A 26,509-nucleotide genomic window follows, 5' to 3' on the forward strand; every position below is an offset into this window, starting at 1 on the left:
TAGGTCCTATTATGGGAATAGACCTTTCATGAACAATTCTAGCTCTCTTGGCCCAACCATCCTCCTTTTGTCTCCAACAAAATTTCAGATCTTTTATTAGAGAATGGCAGCTTTCACTCACGTATATTTTGTATGTTCTTAGAACTGTCCTCATGTTCACTGGAAAATATTTGTCTAACATACGTGTTATTCTGTTGCTTTGGATACTGTGGAAAGGTTTTGAGTAAAATGACTATCTGCTCATGTTTAATGTGCTTGCAAACTAATATATTGACTTATTAAATCCTTCTTTTATTGTTTTGCTTGATGCAGCCAAAGAAACCGAAAAGGCAGACAACAAATTGACAATAGCTGTAGTCAGAGTTAATATCTTTATTGTATTGAGTTCATAAAAGTCAATAAAAAAATCCATTATCTCTAATAAATAAGTGAGCAGAAGTTAGTTCACTTCACAAAATTTGGTAAACAAATAGATGGAACAACTTTAGCTCTGCTGATAATAAGAAAATGTGAAATTAAAATAATGGCATCTTCCTTTTTTCCTACTTAAGTTTGCAAAAAAGTTTAAAAGCATAATACCCATTATTGGTATGGATATAGTGAGACTAGTACTCATGTAGGCCTGTTCTTTGGGTAGGGAAACTGGCATGGCCACCCTGGCTCCTGTGCTTTTAGCAGGGAGCCCGCATTTTTAAAGAACTGAATGGCAATAGACTTTACCATTTATATTAAACACAAATGGTAAATAAGCCATGACTTTTATTTTATATATATGTACATATGTGTGAGTGTTGAATTGCTCTGGGCCTTCACTGTTTTTAGGACAGCCCTCCTTTAGTACATTGCTGGTGACATAATATTATAGCACCGTTTTGGAAAGCAATTTGGTATAGTATATTTCAAGAATCATAGGATTGTTGTCATTTTTTTGGTTATAGAGTCCTACTTCTGAGGTTCTCTACTGAGGAAGTAATAAAAAATATAGTAACTATATTCTTAAAAATGGCCTATATAACAAATAAGTAGAAAGAATCTAAATGTTGTATTAAAGGAAAGTGGTTAAGTAAATTGTGATTTTTGTACTAGATGAAATATTATCTGTTTGGTCACAAAGACTAGGTAGACATGGAAAATTTTGCATGACTTTTGTATCATTTGCCACTTTTATATATCCACTGTGGTGACTGTGTTAAAGATCATGTACATGAAAATTCTGGAAGGACAAATATAAAAAAGATAACATTTATTATTACTAAGGTGATAAGATTATCAGTGGTGTTTTTTTCTACTTTGTTTCTTAATCTTTGCTTTTCAATAATGCTGTTGTATGTAATAAAATTTTTAGTTAGAAAAGGCTTGTGTGTCTCCTCCTATTCATTTTTGCCACTTTTATTAGTATCTTTTAGTGGTGAATAAAATTTACAGCATGAGTAAATAGCTATCTGTATTTAAGACTGGATGTAAGTTATTTTTAGGTTATTTAAACAGTTGAGAGTATTGGAAGAAAAGGCAACAGTAATTTCAGAGACTATATATAGGATATATCTAGATTAAAAATGTCTTGATTATTTATTGCATATTTTAAAATTTTGATAGGTTTGCAGAATGGCTTCTGATTACTCAAGAACATGTGCTAGCCCAGATAGTATTCAGACTGGCGATACTCCTATTGTCTCGGAAACCTGTGAGGTTTATGTTTGGGGGAGCAACAGCAGTCATCAGTTGGTAGAAGGCACACAGGAGAAAATATTACAACCCAAACTGGCTCCTAGTTTCTCTGATGCTCAGACCGTAAGTTCTCTATATACCTTACAAATTGGTAGGTAATGGGGTATATATATTCAGCCGTTTATATCAAATAATGTTAAGAGCATTTTTTAAACGAATGAAGGTTCTTGGTTGTTTCTTGTCTATGTTGTTTTTATACCATACCACATCAGTTTTTTTTTTTTAATTTTAATAGAAAAATTCACTTTTAGTCCCCCATATCCCTGATAGCAGTTCCAAGTTTCAAAAACTGAGTTGGGATCTGGATTTTTTAAAAGCATTATAAATGGCAACAGACTTTACCATTACATGTAACACAAATGGCAAACAAAACTAAATAAAAATTGGAGTTTCCCTTTGCCAGATTGGCATTTCATTTTCTTATTACTTTTTTTTTTTTTATATTCGTAGCCAATCTAAAACTTTCTGTCTATTTTATTATTATTTTCATTAAAATATATATTTTTTCAAATGGGTTTAGAATGTATTTTATATAGTTCTTGCCATAATGGACCCTAAGGAATTTATAGGAACATTTTATTTCTTGCCCTTCCCCAATTATAACAGGAGGTTAAAATATTTTACTTTGTTGTTTCATTCACTCATGATCTGATAGGTAACCTGAAAAGGTAATATATGCATGAGTTTGAGCTCAGTGATAAAGTCAGCATGAAAAGACTGTTAGTCTTTTAATTTTCTGTTTACTCCTTAATCTTGATATAGTGCCATATTCTGCTTTAAAAGACTTCCTTTGAGCCTCTTTGATAGAACTGGCCTTTATTGTTATACTTTGATTCTCACAGAAGAATGATTCTTTTTTGTTTACAGATTGAAGCTGGGCAGTACTGCACTTTTGTCATTTCTACAGATGGTTCTGTCAGAGCTTGTGGTAAAGGCAGCTATGGGAGACTGGGCCTTGGAGATTCCAATAATCAGTCTACTTTAAAAAAGTTAACATTTGAGCCTCACAGGTCTATTAAAAAGGTTTCATCTTCTAAAGGATCTGATGGTCACACTTTAGCTTTTACAACAGAAGGAGAAGTCTTCAGCTGGGGAGATGGTGATTATGGGAAACTGGGACATGGAAATAGTTCAACGCAGAAATATCCCAAGCTTATTCAGGGCCCTCTGCAAGGAAAGGTATGTGCTTTCTTTTTGTATTAAAAATAATTAGATGCAGTGGTGTTCTAATTGACAATGTCTTTCAGATTCTAATGTACTCTTTCTGTAGTTGCCCCTTGCCTGTACCCTTTGGCTTATCTTTTGTATGTCTGCTTTACAGTTTACAGAACACTTTCACATATATTATTTCAGTTTTAATTCTTATAAAAAATAATTCTTATTCTTGTGAGGTAGTTATTATCCTCATTTCACTGATAAGGAAACAGAATAATTCATTCAACAAATATTTATTTAATGTCTTTCAAGTATCAGCCTGTGTTTTAGGCACTAGACATATATCAGTGAACAAGACAGAAAAGGTCTGTGCTCTAATGGAGATTTAATCTTCAGGGTAGACATAAATAAATAAGGTAACAAACATAAAAAGTAATTTTAGATAATACTAAAGAAAAATTGAGTAATATAATAGAGACTAACTTGGGCAGGATATGATACTAGATAATGAGAACAGAGGGTGATCTTGGAGGAGGTGGCATTTTAACTGAGACCTGAATGATGAAGCATTTAGAGTGGTTAAGTAAATGCCCAAGGTGCCACACTTTAAATAGTTGGCACCATTGGAAATGGAACCTTGACCTCCTCTTTTTATTTCTATTTTACCTTTTTTTAAAGAGGTGAAGGTATTTTACTAAATTTATATGCAATCATACAGGTTCTTCCATTTAAGATTGCATTCTTTCCATGAAAGTTTTCTTAAATTAAAATTTTTGTGAAGTCCAAATTTTAATTTTATACAAGAATTATAAGTGGGACACTTTTCCTTCATTGGAAGTTGTCTGACAGGTTTGGCTATCAAATGAATTTTACTCTATTATAACTTGCAGTATTTTAATTTACACATCAACACCAAAGCAATGGACCTTGGAGCAGTCCACTTTGAAAACATCAGGGGATACTTGATAAGATGTTAAATATGGGGCTCTAAGGAACTTCAGATAAATACTGTTTGAAATTATGTTTTGATGTTATGTCTAACACCTTTTTTCTTCATTAATTTCTTTTTTTTTAACTTACATTCCTTTCAATGCTCCGTTTTTATGATGGAAACATTGCCCATTAAAAACAACATAGTAGGAGCTGAGGGCAGTCCCCCCTGCTGCCCAGAAGCAGGGAAGAGAGCATGCATGGGGTCCTAGGTAGGAGCTGAGGGTAGCCCCCCTGTCTGGAGGCAAGCAATACGGCATGCTAAAAACACTACTTCCGTGTGGGTGGTCCACCACAGCCACCACTACAGCCATTGCTGCCACAAAAACATTTTGATGCCACAGCAGTAGCCACAGCCACTGTGCAGGTGACCCACCAGACATTCGACTGCATTGACACAAAAAGAGTCACCAGTAGAGACTGGAAAAAAAAGATGTCTCTCTCCTCAAAGCCCACTCCAAAGTAATAGAAGAAGCAACTGCTCTACTGGATGTCCAGACATCTATATAGAGATACTAGAAATATAAACCCAAGAAAATGTGACACCACCAAAATAATACAGTAATTTTCAAATACCAGATCCTGTAGAGCAGATAACCCTTGAAATTACTGAAAAGGAATTCTGAACAACGATCTTAAGGAAACTCACTGAGATATGAGAAGACTCAGTTAGACAACATAATGAAATGAGAAAAAAAATCCAGGATATGAAAGAGGAAATTTACAAAGAGATTAATACCTTAAAAAAGAATGTAGCAAAATTCATGGAACTAAAAATTTCACTCAAAATAAAAAACAGAACCGATAGCTTAAGCAGCAGGCTGAAACAAGCAGAAGAAAGAATTTCTGATCTTGAAGACAGTCTTTTCAAAATAATCCTGGTGGACAAAAAAAAAAGGAAATAGAATTTTAAAAAATGAAGAAAATTGAAGAAAGGTAGCAGACAACCTTAAGCGCACAAACATTTGAATCATGGATGTTCTGGAAGGGGAGGAGAAAGGAAAAGGCATGAAAACTTATTCAATGAAATAATAACTGGAAACTTCTCAGGCATATGGAGAGGCAGGAACCTTCAGATCCAGGAGGTGCAAAGATACCCAAACAGATTCAACCCAATAAGATCCTCTCCACAACACATTATAGTCAGACTGGCAAAGCTCAAAGACAAAGAGAAAAATCTTAAAAGAAGCAGGAGAAAAGTGCCAAGTCATCTGTAAGGGAGCCCCTATTAGACTAACAGCAGAAACCCTACAAGCCTGAAGAAAATGGAATGATATATTCAAAATACTAAAAGAAAAAAGCCTCTAGCCAATAATACTATACCCAGCAAGGCTATCCTTCAGAAATGAGGGAGAAATAGTGTATTTTCCATACAAACAAAAACCACAGGAGTTCACCACCACAGGACCAGCCCTGCAAGAAATCCTCAAGGAAGTCCTGCATCTGGAATCAGAAAAACGGTAATCACCACCACAAATACAGAAGAAAGAACAAAACCCACTGGTAGAACAAAAATCCAAATGAAAAAAGAGAAAGAAACTAAATCTTACCACCACAAAAAACCATAATGACAGTGTAATAATGCCCCTGTCTTATTTCTGATTTTAGTAATTTCAATCTTCTCTCTTTTTTTCTTGGTCAGTCTAGATAAAAGTTTGCAAATTTTGTTCATATTTTTAAAGAATCAACTTTTTGTTTTTTTGATTTTCCCTATTTTAGTTCCCTATTTCATATATTTCTGTTGTGATCTTTATTATTTCCTACTTATATTTGCTTTTTGGTTTAGTTTGCTCTTTTTCTATTTTCTTAAGGTAGAATGTTCACATTACTGATTTGAGATTTTTCTTATTTTTAATATAGGTGTTTACAAGTATAAATTTTCCTCTAAACACTACACGAGCCATGCATCCTATAAATTTTGATATGTTGCACTTTGATTTTTATCTCAAAGTACTGTTTAATTTCCCTGTGATTTTTCTTTTTACCATTGTTTATTTAGGAGAGTGTTTGTTGTTCACATTTGTGAATTTTGAAAATTTCCTTGAGTAGTTGTGGTCAGAGAACATATTTTTTATGATATTAGTGTCTTTAATGTATGAAGACTTGTTTTGTGGCAAAAAAAAAAAAAAAAAAAACCCAAAAAACAAAAAGCTGAATTTAAAGTTGCAAATGTCACAGAGCTATTGTGTGTACTTTATATATTTTTTGCACTCAGTGGAGAAATTGGAACCCTTGTGCATTGCTGGTGGGAATGTAAAGTGGTGTAGCTGCTGTATAAGACAGTATGGTGATTTCTCAAGAAATTAAACATAGAATTTCCATATGATCCAGCAATTCCACTTCTGGGGATAAACACAAAAAATGGAAAGCAGGGACTTGAACAGGTATTTGTTTACCATTGTTCATAACAGCATTATTCACAAGTCAAAATGTGGAAACAATCCAAATGTCCATTGATGGATGAATGGATAAGTAAAGCATGGTATGAACATACAATGAAATATCATTCAGCCTTAAAAAGGAATAAAATTCTGACACATGCTACAACATGGCTAAACCTTGAGGGCATCATGCTAAGTGAAATAAACCAGATACAAAAGGACAAATACTGTATGATTCCACTTATTTGAAGAAGCTAGTAAGTCACATTCATTGAGACAGAAAGTAGAATGGTGGTTGCCAAGGGCTGAGGGAAGGAGGAAATGGGGACTTACTGTAGAGTTTCAATTTGGTAGGAAGAAGAAGTTTGGGAGATGGATAGTGGTGATGGTTGCATAACAATGTGTATGTACTTAATGCCACTTTAAAAACTACACTTTAAAAAGGTTAAAATGGTAAATTTATGTTAACGTATATTTTACCACAATAAAAAAATATTAAGCTGGGGGGGAAAACAACAAAAAGGATAGTATGAGCATCATGAAGGAAAAATGTCACAAAATTTTAAAATTAATAATTTACAGATAAAAATTTCAGAAGTTCTTAGCATAGTATCTAGAATGTATTAGGCGCTCAGTATTTTTAATTTAATCTAAAATATTTTAATATTATGAATTTCCTGAAGTGAGTTCTAATTGTTGGAGATTAAAAAGATAATGGAGCTACATGAAGACATTTTTTTCTGTGTATCTTTTTTCAGTAGCCAGTGATTTTGATCAGTACGGAAAGGTGTGAGTGTTCCCAAAATTATGTTGCTAAATATCCATATTACACTGATTCTGCTCATCAACTGTATTACTACTTGAGGGTAAAAAGGTACTTTTAGGAGATTAATTAATATAAGCTTATATAGTGCTGAGATCTCTCTGTATTGGTAATAGTCAGTGTGTTTTTGAGAGTTCTCTATTAGGTAATGAGTTTATCAACCAAGACTAGTGGTTTTAGGGTAACCTTATATTTTTAAAATTGTCATTGTTCCACAGGTGTTCAGTTCTCTCCAACTCTTTGAGTAAAGACTTGATTAGTGACTTAGTATTCCTGCAAGTGATTAGACAAATGTATTTAGGGTCCTTGCTATCACTTACAGTGCCTTTGTGTGCAGAGGATAGGCTGTATTTCAGCACTTACTTGACCCCTTAGCCGGTCACAGTTGTCCTGGACACAGCCTCCATAATTGTACATGTCTATTCCTGGATGAGTTACAAATATTAGTATTCTTAAGTCTCTGTGTATAGGATCGAATATGGACTATATATTTTAGCATCTACATGCTCATCAAATTCACTTGTGTACAATGCAGGTAGTTGTTTGTGTGTCAGCTGGATACAGACATAGTGCCGCTGTCACAGAAGATGGTGAATTATACACATGGGGTGAAGGAGATTTTGGAAGATTAGGTAAGATTTTTAAAAAATTGATGTTATTCTCACAGAAAAATAGGAATGATTACAGTTACTGAAAAGCACTGAGAACAGATTTAATGAACCAAAGACTGTCATTTACTTTGTTAGTTTTAATTTTAGAGTAAGATAATTTTATATAGATAATACCTAGATTCTGGTGCTGATATTTAAGATGTAATTAATCTAGCAAGTATTTTCTGAGTGCCTATTATGTCCAGGGACTGTGGGGCTTCAGGGATATGATCAATACCATTATGATCCTGAAGTTTATAATATAATGGGTAATAAAAATAAGTTGATGTGAGCATGATACAAGACAACATAAGGTAAGCACTATGAGAAGGGCATGAATAGAACGTTCTGATGGTTCTTCGAAGCATTTGGGTGCCTCAGTTTGGGAGCAGCCGGAAGATTGGTTGAGAAGATATTAGAAATGATTGTTTTTCATATTTAATTGCATGTAAAAAAATTCTATTATCAATTCTATTATTAACTTGTAATGTTTATTCTACTTGTGAAGTAACAGCCTGGAGAAAAAGAGTTAATATTGTTTTCTTTATTGTTATGTGTGTTTTATCCAAGGTCATGGTGACAGTAACAGCCGTAACATTCCAACATTAGTAAAAGACATTAGCAATGTAGGAGAAGTTTCTTGTGGCAGTTCGCATACTATTGCTTTGTCTAAAGATGGGAGAACTGTATGGTCTTTTGGAGGAGGAGACAATGGTATGTAAAAGTTATTTATTGGTAGCCTTGGCCTTTTTTGCTTTGAGGTTTTTTTTTTTTTTTAAATTTTTCCATTATACATGCCTAGTATAGGAAAACTAATACAGATGAGCAGATATAAAAATTAAAATAAACCGTGCTTCTACAAATGTTGCTTTAACCATTGTTAACACTTTGGTAGGTAGACTTCTAAATGTATATACATTTATACAACTATTTGCATATATTTCTACATAGATATCTTTTTAAAAACCAAAGTAGAGCTACATATACCATAAGTGTTATTTTATAACCTGGTTTTAATCTAACAGTATTTTGTGAATATATTTTCTGTGTCAACATACATGGCTCTATGTCATTCTTTTAAATGGCTCAAAGTATTCTTTCATGTTACTGTAGTGTGATTTATAAAATCAGTTTTTCATTGTCAAGTATTGAGATGGTTTCCACTTTTTTTTCAGTTTTAAAAACAACACAATGAATGACTGAATCTTTGTCCACTTTAGTCACTCCTACCAGCAATGTGAATGCTTACTTCCCCATATCCCTCAACAACACTAGGTATTAAAATTAAGACAATTTAAAAAATAATTTCAATAGTGAAAATGGTATCATTTAATTTGTATTTCCTTGATTCCTAGTGAGGCTGGATTTATATGTTGTTGGCCATTTGTTTTTCTTCTTTAGTGATTTGCCAGATTTTCTATTTCATGAACTATTGAATCTTTTAAAAAAATTTTAAAAATTATATGCATTCTTGTATAGGACCTGTATATTATATGAGCAAATTTGAAGTTAGAAATATGACCATTAAAGGGAGAGAGAGAGATAGCAAAATAATTTTCCATTTCTCTTTTAAAGTGATTTTAATTGCTTAAAATTAAGATGCAAAAAGCTATTTGTTGTTGGTTATTAGCTTTCTTGTAACAAAAATGCTGATTTGTTAAAATCCTGTGCTGTCAGAAACTTATATGGTAGCTTTCCACATCTATCAGGTCAGTGATGCAAAGATTAGAGCCCTTTATCAACTTTAGTACTTACAAAAATAGAGGTTCTTTAAAACAAGTAAATTTTTGAACTTGAGTGTGTTTGTTTTTATAGGCAAACTTGGCCATGGTGATACCAATAGAGTGTATAAACCTAAAGTTATTGAAGCTTTACAAGGAATGTTCATTCGCAAAGTTTGTGCTGGGAGCCAGTCTTCACTTGCTTTGACATCAACAGGGCAGGTAGGACTAAGGGATGAACATAAAAGAATTAGAGTGTTTCAGAGGACTAGATGACTAGAAAGTAATAGTATTATTTAAATTTTAAAATTAAAAGAAATACATTTTTAGGCTATATACTGAAATAAAATATTTTCTCCTGTTCGAAGTAGAGTATCTGAGAAGGAACCTGGTTTTCTGACCTGGCCTGTGTGACCCAGATAAACATTCCCTCAGCCCCCTATTCCTTGTATTAAGCTGGTTTTATAAAATCTTTTAGCATTCAACACCCCTTGAACCTTTTCCTAAAAATCATGGATACTGGGGGAGAGCAAGACTAGATCTTGATGGAACCAGTGATATGAACTAAGAAGGCAAGACGGTTATTACAAAAAGAGAGCACTTCTATATGGAAAATAATCTGAGAGGGTTAAGTGTTTCTGAGAAATAGGGTTAGTCAGCCTTAGGCTAGTCAAAATTTTATGATCCCTTTATAATCTTTCGGACTTTTACATGCATATTTTGACAATTCCCCTTTTTATTTGTTTGTGATAGGAAGGGGTCAGGTTGGTGATAGACTGACAATATTTGCCGCCTTGTGTATATCAGCAATGGCGGTGAAAAAGTGAGCTGACCATTTATTCTCTCACATACAGGATCTCATTATGTGCCAAGCAGTGGTATAGCAATGTTTTCTGACTAATTCACATGGCAGATGAGCAAGAAAGTGGAAATTAGCATATAATTTAATTTTTCTTTGAGAGACTGGAATGCCTTATGTCCTAAAAAAGTCTAAGTCCAACTATTTATTACCTTGTGTTTCATTACATTAGTTTGTTGCTGCCTTAAAAAGTTCTCTCTTATATGTTCTTCACTATGGGTTTTGTAGTAAGAATCCATGAATTGTAGTCCGAATGTGCTCACTTAATTGCCACAGGCAAATCACAGACTTCCCTTGAGTGTCATGTGCTTCTTTTTTATGAAAGGGGTAATAATTTCTGCTTTGCCTACAAATGATTATATAAGATAGTTATATGAATTGGAAGTTTCTATAAATTGTCACGTACTATTCAACTATTAGTTGGAGGCAAATAATAATAATAATAAATGTATTGCATTGAATTCCTAGGGAACTTATAAATTATTTGCTCTATAGAATAGTTGTATCATGAATACATAAAGGTAAATGAAATCAAATATATATTCTTAGAAAAAAATAAAGGGAGAGAGAGAAATGCATTTAAATGGTAAGGGTAGTTTCTGTCTGCCATTATACTTGTTGATCATAAGAAGATCAACATTTGCTTTTCCCTCAGTCCATTTCAGTCCCCTGAGGCCTCTTCAGTGCTAACTTCCCATCATACTGTGATTCTTATGTTTAAAGTAGAGTATGTATTTTTTGTACAACATGGTCCAGTCCCTATATGCAAGCCAAGTATTTCTTTATCTGGTGCTCAACTTTAGGAGCACTGCAAGAGAAAATTCTAGCTAGGTGGGCCTCCCTGAGTGACAGTGTGACATCATACTTAATGAATAATTTAGGAGATTTTCAGTGATGATTTTGACTGTATATTATTTCACTTTCCTTGTCTGTAGTTCCTCACCTCTTCTAAAATATGCCTTTACTGTACTGGAATTTTATTGTATTCTATACTTGTCTTAAGTTCTCTGGCAACTGGTACAAGTATATGTTGTTCAATTTTTGTTGAAGTGGTTTAACCTCTCAGCAGCAGTCTTTTCTAAAATAATTATAAGACACACACACACACACACACACAAAATTTCAAAACTTGATGGCATAAAGAGTCTACATGATCTTACCAAAACCCACGGAAGGAAAAAAAATAATTCACTTTGCTGATTGTTTTGATTTTGTTGATTTGGAAGTTGCCAAATTGGTAGTCATTCATATTTTTATCTTCCTTTTTTCTGCCCCTAACCCTTTCCCCAAGCATCTTAAATCAGTCAGTGGTTATTTTGGTATTAATTAGTTAAAAATGAAGATGTTCAAGGGGAACTAATTTGACTACTGCTTCATGTGGCCCTCTTTGTAAGTGATAATTAAAATTGATACATGAATGAGGTGTGAGGTAGTTTTTAAACTGAATCATAAACTTCAGTTTTGTGATTTATATAGTCCATTTTATGTGATCACACCTTGGTCTAATCTTGGTCTCACCTGCAGAATGAAAACATGTAAAGGAGATGTTTTAAGACAGTATTTCCAAAGCTGCCAAGATTGGGCAAAAATAACAAAATATAAGCCAATTAGTAAATTTAGCAGAATCTCTCAGAAGATCTTTCTTTTTTTTCTGTGACCAGTTATTTTTCTTTCAGCTTAGCTGCTTGTCTGCCTATGCAATAAATGTTTAAAAATAGTACAATAAATTGCTGTAACAGTTTTTAAAATGAGCAAAACAGTAAATATTATTTTAACATTAGAATGTTATTTAGTGTCAACCCTCACACTTGTCTGATAGATAATATTTAACAATTTAAGACGACAACCTAATCATTTCAAGAAATTATGTGAAGTGTATTTCTGTTTTTTCAGGTCTATGCTTGGGGTTGTGGAGCTTGTCTAGGTTGTGGATCTTCAGAAGCTACTGCTTTGAGACCCAAGCTTATTGAAGAACTTGCTGCCACAAGAATAGTCGATATTTCTATTGGAGACAGTCATTGTTTGGCTCTTTCTCATGGTAAAATTTGTTTTTTTAAAAAATAGTATTAACTATTATCTTCCATAAATATATTACATTTAAATTTGGCTTTTTTTTTGTACTTTATGTTCTGTTTTTAGATAATGAAGTTTATGCCTGGGGCAATAACTCAATGGGGCAGTGTGGTCAAGGAAATTCCACAGGTCCTATTACTAAACCAAAGAAAGTGAGTGGTTTAGATGGCATAGCTATTCAGCAGATCTCAGCTGGAACATCACATAGTCTGGCATGGACTGCTCTTCCTAGGGACAGGTAAGAGTGCCTGCATTTAAAAATTCGTGTGTTTTAACAGCAGCAGAAACACCAAGAAGAACAAATAATTGTATTTTGTTCATAAAATGTCCTTTTGAACATTCCAGTATTGATTTTTTACTATCATAGAAATGGCATCTAGATTTCTTTTGATTTGAATGTTGAGGTTAGATTTGTTTTATAAGCAAGAAGTTGTGCCCTGTATTTAAGACCTTATTTTCTTAATTTAAGTGTCTTCTAAACATTTTGAATTCCCTGTGTTCACATACTGATTTTAAAAATTAAATGTCTGCATATCAAGAGGAAATTAAAATAATTAAAATCAGAACTAGGCTTAATTGATTTAAAACAGTTGTTTAACCTCAGTGTCCTATATCTGGTTGGTTTTTTAAAACCATTACCAAACAATCAGTGACAATACTTTTAGGTTAAGAGGTTCTTTTTTGTAGAAATTTAGCTTTTTCCTGCAGTGATAACCATATCTTTTTAGCTAATCAGGTAGGTGATTTTTAGTCAATATTAGGAAATGGTATATTAAGGAATGTTTGGGTTGTTTCAGATATTTGGGGATGCATGTGAGCTACTTTACAACTTAGAATGTATTATATATGTATTCTAGACCTTTGATTCAGTGGGGTTCTTAAAGTTATGACAGTCTAACCAATTAAAAATATTTATAGATAATGGTTGCTTCCAAACAAAAGCCCAAAATAGATTGAATATAAACAATTTACTGTGATTAAATCTGAAATTTCCCACTTCATATATAGATAGTTGGGCCCCAAGATCTTGAAAATCTTCACAGAGATTTCAGGGATTTTTCTTTTAACAGATTTCAGTATATCACTCTATACTGTTAGAGTATTTTTCTTAATATGAAATGTACATATTACAGAAGGGGCTTTACTGGATTATGTGGCTCAGCCCTCTGCCTTCAGGTGAGTGGATATCCAAACCTGCAAAAACATGTGGTAGTTATAGATTTTCTTCTTGAAGTTGGCAAATTCTTGGTTTTCATCAGTTGCTAAAATGAAGGGTTTTATAACCTTCATAATCAAGAATGTCCTCAGTGTATCTTGTTGAAATTGTTCTGCTTTAATATGCTTTAATTTTTGTTTTTTATTGTGTATGAACATTTCAGAACACTTCATTTTAAGGCTGTTTTATGATTTTCTTATGATGCTTTTTAGACAAGTTGTTGCATGGCACAGACCTTATTGTGTAGATCTTGAAGAGAGTACCTTCTCACACCTGCGTTCTTTTCTTGAGAGATATTGTGATAAAATAAACAGTGAGATTCCTCCACTCCCTTTCCCTTCATCAAGGTATGTTATATATATCTATGTGTGCTGTAAGTGTGTGTGCACACTCCTTTTATTACTCCTTTTGAGTTTTGACTTACTGTTCTTTCTTTGCTTTTCCCCCCAAATTATAGAAACTTCTCTATAATCTAGAAGAGAGCTAAACTTAGATACTTATTGATAATAACCTGTAGGAAAAAGTTATACATAATTTCACAAATCATGTTTTAAAAATTACTGTTGGTCATGACTTCACAAAACTTTTAAAGAGGAAAAAATGTTACCCGAACTGGCTAGTACATGTACTTCTTTGTTCCAAAAATTTATAGCAGTTCATTTGGTTTCAGGGAACACCACAATTTCCTCAAGTTGTGCCTACGGCTGCTTTCAAATCACCTTGCTCTTGCACTTGCTGGAGGGGTAGCTACCAGCATTCTTGGGAGGCAGGCTGGTCCACTTCGAAATTTGCTCTTTAGACTGATGGACTCAACTGTCCCTGATGAAATACAAGAGGTAAGAGAATAGGACTTGTGAATCTGATCTTAAGCCACATCTTTCCCTGATATTTTAGGTATATAATATAGTCATATGTTGCTTGGTAACAGGGACACATTCTGAGAAATGTGTCATTAGGCAATTTTGTCATTGTGCCAACATCACAGAGTGTACTTATACAAATCTAGATTGTATAGCTTACTACACTCCTAGCCTAATGCTCTTTGGCTACAAACCCTGTATAGCATGTTACTGTACTGAATAATATAGGCAGTTATAATGCAGGGTTAAGTATTTGTGTATCTAAACATATCTAAGCATAGAAAAGGTGCAGTAAAAATATGGTATAAAAGATAAAAAATGGTACACCTGTCTGGGGCACTTACCCTGAATGGAATTTGCAGGACTAGAAGTTCTATTGAATTAGTGAGTTGGCAGAGACATTATAAACACTATACACTTAGGCTGCACTAAATGTTTAAAAGATAAACCAATTGCAGTACAATGTTATGACAGCTAGATGTAAATAGGTGATTGGAATTTTCAACTCTGTTCTAATCTTATGTGGGGTCACCATTGTTTATGTGGTCCATCATTGACTGAAACGTTATTTGGTGCATGACTGTATATTCAACAGTACATCGGACAACTTCAATTGGATATTTTTTCCAAAATAGGAAATAGGAATTTTCTTGGTGAGAGTAGACATTTTTGTTTAATTCATCCTTAAAGACAAAGGTCAGAGGGCATCTCTGAGAAACCTTTTATCCCCTGACCCTCCCACCAGGTTAAGTTTCTCTCATGTATGCTTGCATTGCATTCCATTGTATTATAGTTGCTTATTCACAAATATGTCTGTCTTTTTCACCAGAAGATGAATTTCTTAGGGCAAGGACCCCAGTTTTATTTATTTTTGTATACTTAGCACTTAGTGCATGGCCTGGTCAATAGTATTAACTGAATGAATGGACTGTGTCATCTACTAGAACCCCAGCCAGAGATGGGAGAGATAGGTTGGCTTAAGGAAGAATAAGTGGCCTAGAATAGAACAGAGATTATAAATAAGGAGAGTATAGTTTGAGAAAGCTTACTTTGTATTTTAATACAATATTACATTTGGGGAATTTTTAAAAAAAATCTTTTTGTAATACAGTACACAGAAAATAAAAAATAAGCTCTTTTCAGCAGATAAGGATAGAAAGTACAGTGATTTTAAAACAATATACTCCTAGGGCCGAGCCTGTGGCGCACTCGGGAGAGTGCGGCGCTGGGAGCGCGGCAACGCTCCCGCCGCGGGTTCGGATCCTATATAGGAATGGCCGGTGCACTCACTGGCTGAGTGCCGGTCATGAAAAACAATATACTCCTAAATAACCAATGGATCAAAGAAAAGATGAGAAATTAAAAAATACTTTAAGATGAATGAAAACAAAAACATAGCATGCCAAGATTTATGGAATGCAGCTAAAGCTGTGCTTAGGGGAAAGTTTATAGCTGTAAGCATTTACATTAAAAAAGAAGAAAGATATCACCTCAATAATTTAACCTTCCACCTTAAGAAATAAGAAAAAGAAGAGCCAGGTAATCCCAAAGCAAGTAGAAAAAAGGAAATAATGTATATTTGAGTGAAACTAAAGAAATAAAGGATAGAAAAACAATTGAGAAAATCAGTGAAACTAAATGTTGGTTCTTTAAACAAAATCAACAGATCCTTAGCTAGAATGACCAAGAAAAAAAGAAAGTGGATTCAAATTACTCAAGTCAGGAATGAAAGAAGATACATTACTACCGACCGTACAGAAATCAAAAGGATTATAAGGGAATGCTATGAACAATTGTATGTCAATGAATTAGATAACTTAGATGAAATGAAAACATTTTTAGAAAGACACAAACCACCAAAACAAACTGCCGAAATAGAAAATCTGAATGGACCTAATATGAGTAAAGAGACTGAATTCATAATAATAAAAAAAATAAAATAAAGCCCAAGACCAAATGGCTTCACTGGTGAATTCTACTAAATGTTTAAAGGATTAACACCTGTCCTTCACAAGCTTTTCCAGAATATAGAAGAGGAGCAAATACTTATCAACTATATTCTGAGATGAATATTACCCTGATAACCAAAACTGGACAAAGACATAGCAAGAAAAGAAAACTACATATCAACATCCATTATAAATATTGATGTAAAAATCCTCAACAAACTACTAGAAAACTGAATCCAGCAACTTATCTAAAAAATTATACACCATGACCAAATGGGATGTATCCCAGAATTGCTAGGTTGATTCAAAATAAGAAAATCAATTGGTGTAATAAACCATATTAATTGAATAAAGAAAAGAATCATGATTATTTCAATAGATGCAGAAAAACACGTCAAAATTCAACATCCTTTTGTGATAAAGACATTCATCAAACTAGAAGTAGAAGGGAAGTATCTTAGCCTGATCAAGGGTATCTATGAAAACTTCACAGCTAATATTATACTCAATGGGGAAAGACTGAAGTCTTTTTGCCTAAGAACAGGAACAAAACAAGGATTTCCACTCTGCCATTTCTATCCTAGCGAGGGCAGTTATGCAAGATAAAGAAATAAAAGACATCTAAATTGGAAAGGAAGAAGTGAAGCTATTACTGTTTGCAGATGACATGATTTTGTATGTAAAAAATCCTAAGGAAATAAGGAATCCAAAAGAAAAACTACTAGGGCTAGTAAACGAGTTTGGCAGGATTGCATGACACAAGAGCAACATACAAAAATCCATTGTATTTTTATACACTAGCAATGCATAATCAAAAAATGAAATTAAGAAAACAAGTGTATATACAAAAGGATCAAAAAGAATAGAATACTTAGCAATAAATTGAATGAAAGAAGTGGAAGAGTAGTACAGTGAAAACTACAAAACATTATTGAAAGAAAGAAGACCTAAACAAATGGAAAGATATCCATGTGGGGACAGGAGCATTCACAGGGTCCTAGGCAGGAGCTTTGGTCAGTCCCCACTGCCTGGCAGCAGGCAGGAGCATGCACGGGGTCATAGGCAGGAGCCAAGGGCAGTACCTCCCACCTGGCAGCAGGCAGAATCATGCCAAACACACCACTTGCACACAGGTGGCCCATCACAGCCACTGTCACAGCCATGGCTGCTGCAAAAGTGGCTTGCCGCCAGTCATAGCCATAGCCACTGTGCAGGCAGCGTGCCAGGCACTCAGCTGCATTAATACAAAGAGAATCACCAGCAGAGACTAGAAAAAGAAGAGGAAATCTCTCTCCTCGAATCCCACTCCAGAGTAATAGAAGAAGCAACTGCTCTACCAGATGACCAGCCATTGTCATAGAGATACTAGAAATATAAAAATTCAGGAAAATGTGATACCACCAAAAGAACACAGTAATTCTCAAATACCACATCCTGTAGAGCAGATAACCCTTGAAATGACTGAAAAGGAATTCTGAACAATAATCTTAAGAAAACTCAATGAGATATGAGAAGACTCAATCATACAATATAATGAAATGACCAAAAAAAAAAAGAGAGAGAGAGAGAAAAAATCCAGAATGTGAAGGAGGAAATTTACAAAGAGATTAACAACTTAAAAAAGAATGTAGCAGAATTCATGGAACTGAAAGATTCAATCAGCAAAATAAAAAACACAACCAATAGCTTAAGCAGCAGGCTAGAACAAGCAGAAGAAAGGATGGACCATATGTTAGGTCGCAAATGAAGTCTCAACATACTTTTAAAAACTGAAATCATTTTAAGAATCTTTTCATATCACAACAGATTTGAACTAGAAATCAACAAGCAAAACTGAGAAAGCTGTACAAACACATGGAAACATATTCCTGAACAACCTATCGGTCCAAGAAAAAATTAAACAGGAAATCAAAAAATTTCTTGAAACTAATGAAAATAAAGACACATCATGTCAAAACCTGTGGGATACTGCAAATGTAGTACTAAGAGGGAAGATTATTGCAATAAATGCTTGCATCAAAATAATAGAGAGATTTCAAATAAACAACCTATGCTACACCTGAAAGAACTAGAAAAACAATCCAATCCCAAGATTAGTAGACAGAAAGAAAGAATTAAGATCAGAACTAAATGAAATGGAGACCCAAAAAATGATACCAAAGATAAATGAAATAAAAACTTGTTTTTTTGAGAAGATAAACAAAATAGAGAAACCATTAGCTATGCTCACTAAAAAAAGAGAGAAGACCCAAATAACAAAAATCAGAAATGAAAAAGAAGATATTGCAACCTCTGCCACTGAAATGCAAAGAATCATTAGAGACTATTATAAAAAATTATACGCCAAGAAATTTGAAAACCTGGAGGAAATGGATACATTTTTTGGACACATACAGACTACCAAGACTGAATCAAGAAGAAATAGGAAACCTGAACAGACCATAAACAAGCAACAAGGTTGAAACAGTAATCTGCAGTCTCCCAGCAAAGAAAAACCCAGGTCCAGGTGGCTTTACTGTGAATTCCACCAAACCTTTAAAGAGGAATTAACACCAATTGTCTCCAAACTATTCCAAAAATTGAAACAGAGGTCATTCTCCCAAATTCATTCTATGAGGCCACCATCACCCTGATACCAAAACCAGGCAAAGATACAACAACAACAAAAAAAGAAAACTACAGAGCAATATCTTTGATGAACATAGACATAAAATTCCTCAACAAAATATTAGCAGTCAGAATATAGCAACATATCAAAAACAGTATATACATCATGATCAAGTGTTACTCATCCCAGGATGCAAGGATGGTTCAACATACGCAAGTCAATAAATGTGATACAGCACATCAACAAAATCAAACGATTATCTTAATAGATACAGAAAAAGCATTTGACAAAATTCAACATCCCTTCATGACTAAAGACTCTCAGCAAATGTAGAAGAAAAGTATCTCAACACGATAAAAGCCATATATGACAAACCCACCACCAGTATCATACTAAATGGGGATAAGCTGAAAGTTTTTTCCTTTAGAATGGGAACAAGACAAGGATGTCCACTCTCATGACTCCTCTTTAACATAGATTGGAAGTACTAGCCAGAGCAATCAGGCAAGAAGAAACAACAGAGGGCATCCATATTGGAAAGGACAAATTTAAACTGCCCCTGTTTGCAGATGACATGATCCTATACCTAGAAAAACCTAAAGACTCCACAAAAAAACTCTTAGAGCTGATAAATGATTTCAGTAAAATTGCAGGAGACAAAATCAACATGCAAAAATCGGTAGCTTTTTTATACTCCAATAAGGAAGTAGCAGAAAAAGAAATCAAGAGAGCAAGCCCATTTACAATAGTCACTAAAAAAATAAAATACCTAGAAGTCAGTTTAACCAAGGAAGTTAAAGATCTCTAAAAGAGAACAACATATCACTGCTGAAAGAAATTAAAGAGGACACAAAAAGATGGAAATACATTCTATGCTCTTGGATTGGAAGAATTAACATTGTGAAAATATCCATACTGCCCAAAGCGATCTACAGGTTCAATGCAATCCCCATCAAAATACCAATGACATTCTTCACAGAAATAGAAAGAACAATCCTAATATTCATATGAAATAACAAAAGTCCCTGAATAGACAAAGCAATCCTGAGCATAAAAACATAAAACCAGAGGTGTCACACTACCTGACTTCAAATTATACTACAAAGCTATGGTAACCAAAACAGTATGGTATTGTCATAAAAACAGACACTCAGACCAATACAACAGAATAGAGAACCCAGAAATCAACTCACATACTTAAAAACCAACTGATATTTGACAAGGGAAGCCGGAGCATACCTTGGGGAAAGGACTGCCTCTTCAATAGTTGTGCTGGGAAAACTGGACATCAATATACAGAGGAATAAAACTAGACATGTACCTCTTGCTATATACCAAAATCAACTCAAAATGGATTAAGGACTTAAATATAAAACCTGAAACTATAAAATTCCTAAAAGAAAACACAGGGGAAACACTTCAGGAAGTAGGACTGGGCAAAGACTTTATGAACAAGACCCCAAAAGCACAGGCAACAAAAGAAAAAATAAACAAATGGAATTATATCCAACTAAAAAGCTTCTGCACAGCAAAACAAAGAAGCAAGCAAGCAAACAAAAACAGTTAAAACAGTTTGTGTTCTCACATTTCAAAATGATGTGAACTGACATGGGTCCTGATTGTATCCATTGTGGTGGATACTTGGGTGGTCCCTTTAAATTGGAAGCTGATATCCTTCAGTTTTAAGAAATTATCTTGAAGTATTTTGTTGATTTCCTCTTTATTGTTTTGTGTTTTCTTTCTCTCTGGAACTCTTTATTATTGGGATACTAGACCTTCTGGACCAGTCCTCTGAATTCTTTGTATAGTATTCTCTTTCCTGTTGTCCATCTTTTTTGCCCTCTACTTTATGAGAAACTTAATTCTATGTTCTAACCCTTCTATTGAAGTTTTTTCTTTTTTCTGTTATCTTTTTATTTTTTTTAACCATCCCAACACCTTAATTTTAATCTTTTAATTTATAAGAGCTCTTTTCTTTATTTTTTGAGTGTTCTCTTTTTGATAGCCTCCTGTTCTGGTTTCTTTTTCTTTTTTTTTTTTTTTTGAAGATATTATTTATTCTTAAGTTTTTTTCTCCTTATATAGTTGCTTTTTTAAAAAAAATTAGACTTTCTTTGTTAATTTTAGTCTCTGTCTTTCATAATAAAGGCTCTCCTCAAATTTCTAATGAGGTTTGGCTGCCCAATTATATTTGAGTGTTACTGTAAAAGGCTGATTGAAAGTCCTGTGCACATGGATGAGGTTCATAAATTTTTCGGAAGGTTGATGTGGCTGAGCTATTTTGGAGGTTGTGGGGAAGGGGTTGGGGAGGTGGGGTGGGAAAACTTGATGTCTGCTCCTTAAGGTCTTTTTCTCTCAGGCTACGCAGATTCCCCAAAGGAAGGCTTTTCTAATCTGTTGCCAGAAGGTATAAACCTGGGTGACATTCTTCTGGGGGGGGGGATTTGAAGAGCTCTGGAGTCTCAACATTCACAATGAACAGTTTCTGTTAAAATGATCCCATTTTCAGTTTGGTATTCCTACCCTCAACTGTGCCTGTTATCTTAACCAGCTTTCAAACAGTCCTTCTGTTTTGAGCATCTTCTTTGCTCTCTATTGCAGAAGTACCTGAGCCTCTAGGACCTCTACAGTATAAATCAGTGTTTTTTGGTTTTTCTCACTTTTGACTTAAGATGCAGCCTTTTCAGGTCTTTTAACTCTGTATCTGTTGCTTTCTGCTTCCAAAATTTTGATGCTGTTTTCTTCTTTACCATTTTCTGGGGTCTTTTTGTTTATGCCCCTCTACCTCCCATACTTTTAGAGGCTTTTGGAAAAAGCTTTTTTTTTTTTTTAAAGGGGCTTCTGGAGAAGCAGTACACACATTTAGTCCTTAATCCTTATAGTCACCTTTGTTGAATTTCCACAGCTAAAATTTAGTTTGATTATAGTAACCTGAGGAAGTCATTAAAGGTTCTTCCAGTTCTTCACTGTGTTGTAGGACACATGATTTTTGATGGAAGGGTTCTTGATTCTTCTTATGCACTTGAAATTTTCAGTCATTATAGTAATTCAAAGAATTAGAAGCATTGACTTATAGAAAAATTGAGTATTAGAACTGAAAAGCACTATGGAATTTATCTAGTCCAACACTCTGATTTTACTGATGGAGAAGCCATGATCCAGAGAAGTTATAAGGCCTAAGATAATGCAGCTAGCTGTTCCTTCTGCTGTTCCCACTACCTATACCTTTGTTTGGCTAAATCCTGCTAGTTCTTTAATTCTTAAATGCCTAAACCTTGGGGAGACTTTTCATGAGCCCATAGGCCACATTAATTGCCCTTGTGTGTGTGTGTATGCCCATACAAGTCCCACTTCCTTTTACTTTCCCTGTGTGACTCTTTTCATGTTTATGATTACTTGCTCAGGGTCTTTCTATCCCATTAGACTATACGTTCATGAAGGCAGGGCCTTCGTCTGCCTTCTTCATTTCTGTATACACATCACTTGTACAGAGACTTACCAGGTGCTATAGACGCAACACTAAGTATTTGTTGGGTGATGATTAGCTATTTAATGGCAAATCCAAAATATATATTCTCATCTTCTTACAGACGTCTGAAGATGGACTTCCATGCTTTTTTTTCCGCATGCCACCTTTTTTAAAACTTCTGTGATCCTATTAGTTAGTGGATTCACTTTTTGTTTGTTTTTATTAAAAAGATAAGAACCTGGCCAATCAATCCACTTTTCTTTTTTGATATTAGGTGGTAATTGAAACTCTGTCAGTGGGAGCAACAATGCTCTTACCTCCATTACGAGAACGGATGGAATTACTTCATTCTCTCCTACCCCAAGGACCTGATAGATGGGAAAGCTTGTCTAAAGGACAGGTAAGCCTTTGCATGGTATCTGTGTAAACCAGTAATATCATAAAAAATAGGACTGAGAGGGAAATAAAGCTAATCAATTGCCTGTGTTCATTGGGTAGTATTTAACTTGATGGCTCTGGTAAATCCTAATTGTATAATATTACATGCTGGAAGAATTCCCAGATGTCTAATGACCCCAGGTGAAGCTACTTACAATTTATTAAATTATTTGGGGCTAATTATTAAAATAATGGCTGGTTTTCTTAGTGTTGCTGTGTTGTCAAACCAGAGATCCTTTGGTTTATTTTTAGTGTGCTGTGTTGAAATCAAGGGTATGTGCTACTATTGGTTCCATGCCCAGAACTTTTTGTGAAATCGTTTATATATAAAATAAAACATGACTGTTAGGAAAAACTATTTGATAATATGAGTATGCTTATTCTTTTCATTTTTATTATCATTCAAATAAACACATTTTGTTCAAGCAAGTAGAAGAATCAGTTGTACAGCTATAGATTTGAGGGAAAGTAGTACTTACAGGCAATATAATATCCACAGATGCTTTCCAATGAGTATTTTGCCTTAGTTTAGATTTCAAGTGATTTATTTTAAATGTTAGAATAAGTAGTTGTCATTGGTAATTCTGTAGAATAATGTGTAGTATAATTTATCTGTTGCCATTTCCTACTCCTCCCTACTTACCGTACTAAAATCATTATGCACAGTATACCATTTTAGCTTAAAGTTTTAGGTATTATAAAGAAGGATGGAATAAAAACCTATAAGTTTCATTTTCCTGAATGGTATTAATTGGATATTTTTTCTTATAATCATACACTTTATAAAGATTATCAGGTAAGTGGATTAGTTAGCATCATTATACAGTATTTTTTCTGGGATCCTTTTTTTTCTTTTCTAGTATATTTTAAGCTCATTATTTATTTGTTTCTAATGGACTATTCTTTAGAGAATGCAACTGGATATCATTCTGACGAGTTTGCAAGATCATACCCATGTAGCCTCCCTACTTGGCTATAGCTCACCCTCTGATGCTGCAGACCTCTCTTCTGTGTGTACTGGCTACGGAAACCTGTCAGATCAACCATATGGTACTCAGAGCTGCCATCCAGACACCCATCTGGCTGAAATTTTGATGAAGACCCTTTTAAGAAATTTAGGATTTTATACAGTAAGTTACTTTTTAATTGTGGTAAAAAAGAAGAAAAGGGTAGGGATCTCTTCAGGTCAAGATATTTTGACATTTAAACACTTATGGTACAAATAAAACTCTAGACACCCCTCCCCAAAGGGGGAAAACATGTCAGGTCTTCTGAAATATTGTGGGGGTCAAATGATATATAATTGAGAATTCCAAAGAGATTTATTTTAGAATTTTTCTAAGTTTTTCTGATGTTAATTTAGAAGAATAAGCAGAAAACAATATCCAACAACATTTTTTTAAAGGAGAAGAATAATGAACAACAGATTAACCTCACTAGTTATAATCATATAATTTAAAAATGTGTTTGGTACTAGGAATATGCTGGTCAGTAGGAGGGAAGATAATGGACCTTGTGGCTTTCCCTGTATGAGGATGCCATTAATTCTCATTCTATGCTGTTTCTTAAATCCATCTTTTTTTTTTCCCCCCTCTCCATTTCTTTGGGTTCTAACCCAGGCCATCATGATCTAATGCTAATAATATTAGTCTTGTGGCTGTTGTCACTATTGCTGGTCTCTTCTCAGTGTCATACTGCTGGAATAACTTTGTTTTAAATAACCTCTTTGTATTAAATTAAACCCCCTTCAGACCTTCATCATTGGCTTATGCGCCATTGTCATCCGAGCTCATCTTTTCCCCAAATTGTACATGGTACACCTGTCTCCTCCTTGTTCTTCTCTATCAATCTGTAACTTCTTTAAGACTTGTCTATTTTGGGAAGCCTTGGCCAAATAACTCTGTCTGTCCATGTAATTATAGCTGCATACCCCTGTGCTCCTCAGCACTTTTAAGATTAGAGTGTACTGTGAGACTTAACTTTGAGTTGTTTGTGTGTCATTTCATATTATCTACTATGCCTCTTCAGGGCCAGATCTATATGTGAGGTTACTTCAGGAAGTTCATGGATAAGTAGAATTAAAAGATGATATGAACCTTTCCATGAACTTTTTGAGATACCCTCATATTCTTTCTCTTCCGTACAAGTCTTAATACTCTGTGTTCTGCCCACATTAAAAGGCTGTTGAACTAAGTCAAAGTGAAAATTCTTCTTACAGAATTATTTTCTTCTGGGTTTAAGAATGTAAATTTGATCTGATGTTTGGTAGCTATAGGAAGTTATGGCTGCAAATGGAAGGAGAACATTGTTATGGCATATATGTTTGTTAATGACTGAAATTTTTTTCCAAAGTTGTAAGGAACATTTATGCTACATTAAAGCAGTGGCTTTCTTATGTCATCAGGGCTGAGACAGATGTGTACATTATATGGAAGTGGAAATCAAATACTAACTGCTTTTGGGTTTAAATCATAAGTTCTTATTTCTTTCTGATGTGGTTTTGTTATGGAACGAACTCAGCAAGGAAACTTCAGACACTCAGAGAGTTGGAGAGTCAGGGAGCTTATTACGCTAGCAGGAACCAGGCGAACTCTTGTTCTAAGTCCTGGGACCCTGAGTGCAGGGAGGGTTGCAGTTTTATACTTTTCTTAACCAGGCATGCAAGCTTTCTTATTGGCCCTGCCTGTGTTCATGTGGAGTCACACACACTGGGGTCTTGAGCAAGCAGCTGTACAGAAGCAGGAAATGCGGTTAGGGTTTTACAAGTTGCACCAACTAGGGACATGAGCAAGTGGCTGTACAGAAGCAGGAAGTGTGGTTACCTTGCTGGGGTTTATCTAAAATTTTCCTTTAGACCCCCAACAGTTTGAACCAAATTTGTCATATTCTGAGATTTTAAAATAATGGTGCTATTTGGCAGCTTATAGCAAGTGCCTTCAAGTGTTCTCAGACTTTTATCTTGTGTATCATAAGCATGAACCAAATTTTGTGCATAAAGATGTTCATCACATCATTATTTATAAGCAATAAAAATTGGAAATAACAAATATCTAAAAATAAAGGAATGGTTAAGTAAATTATGGTATGTACTTAATGGAATATTGTGACTTAAATTTTATATATACATGGCTTATGAAAATATAGAAAGCATTTATGAATCTGCTGGAAAACAGCAGGCTAAAAAGAAAATATGCAGTACTATGAAAAAAAAATGAAAAAGAAAGAAAAGTACACAAAATAATCAGGAAAGAAATACACCAAAAAATATTAGTAGCCATTTTCTTTGGGTGGTTGGCTAAATGGTGATTTTAACATTTTTTAAAAAATAGTTTTGGTATTTTCTAAATGTTACCGAGCATTTCTTTCTTTCTTTTTTTTTTTTTAATTTTATTTTGTCGATATACATTGTGGCTGATTATTGTTTCCCATCACCAAAACCTCCCTCCCTCCTCCCTCCCCCCCACCCCACCGATGTCCCTTCTGTTTGCTTGTCGTATCAACTTCAATTAATTGTGGTTGTTATATCTTCTTCCCCCCCCCAAGCATTTCTTTTTAAAAAATATTTTTAACTTGAAATAATTACAAACTT

General features: G+C 34.2%; 1 protein-coding gene across 13 annotated transcripts in view; it reads left to right on the top strand.

Moving 5' to 3' along the window:
- HERC1 (HECT and RLD domain containing E3 ubiquitin protein ligase family member 1) overlaps positions 1–26,509 on the top strand; it is a 211,728-nt gene that overhangs the window by 69,152 nt on the left and 116,067 nt on the right. For all 13 annotated transcript variants that reach the window (XM_063090802.1, XM_063090801.1, XM_063090800.1 and 10 more), the window contains 11 exons: positions 1,597–1,791; positions 2,596–2,907; positions 7,613–7,709; positions 8,298–8,441; positions 9,543–9,670; positions 12,201–12,345; positions 12,447–12,618; positions 13,809–13,943; positions 14,267–14,432; positions 22,757–22,882; positions 23,829–24,050. In XM_063090802.1, the coding sequence (XP_062946872.1) occupies positions 1,597–1,791; positions 2,596–2,907; positions 7,613–7,709; positions 8,298–8,441; positions 9,543–9,670; positions 12,201–12,345; positions 12,447–12,618; positions 13,809–13,943; positions 14,267–14,432; positions 22,757–22,882; positions 23,829–24,050 (1,842 nt within the window). The remainder of the gene's footprint in view (positions 1–1,596; positions 1,792–2,595; positions 2,908–7,612; positions 7,710–8,297; positions 8,442–9,542; positions 9,671–12,200; positions 12,346–12,446; positions 12,619–13,808; positions 13,944–14,266; positions 14,433–22,756; positions 22,883–23,828; positions 24,051–26,509) is intronic.

This window comes from Cynocephalus volans, chromosome 3 (genome assembly GCF_027409185.1).
Source record: "Cynocephalus volans isolate mCynVol1 chromosome 3, mCynVol1.pri, whole genome shotgun sequence".
NCBI classification, from domain to species: Eukaryota; Metazoa; Chordata; class Mammalia; order Dermoptera; family Cynocephalidae; genus Cynocephalus; species Cynocephalus volans.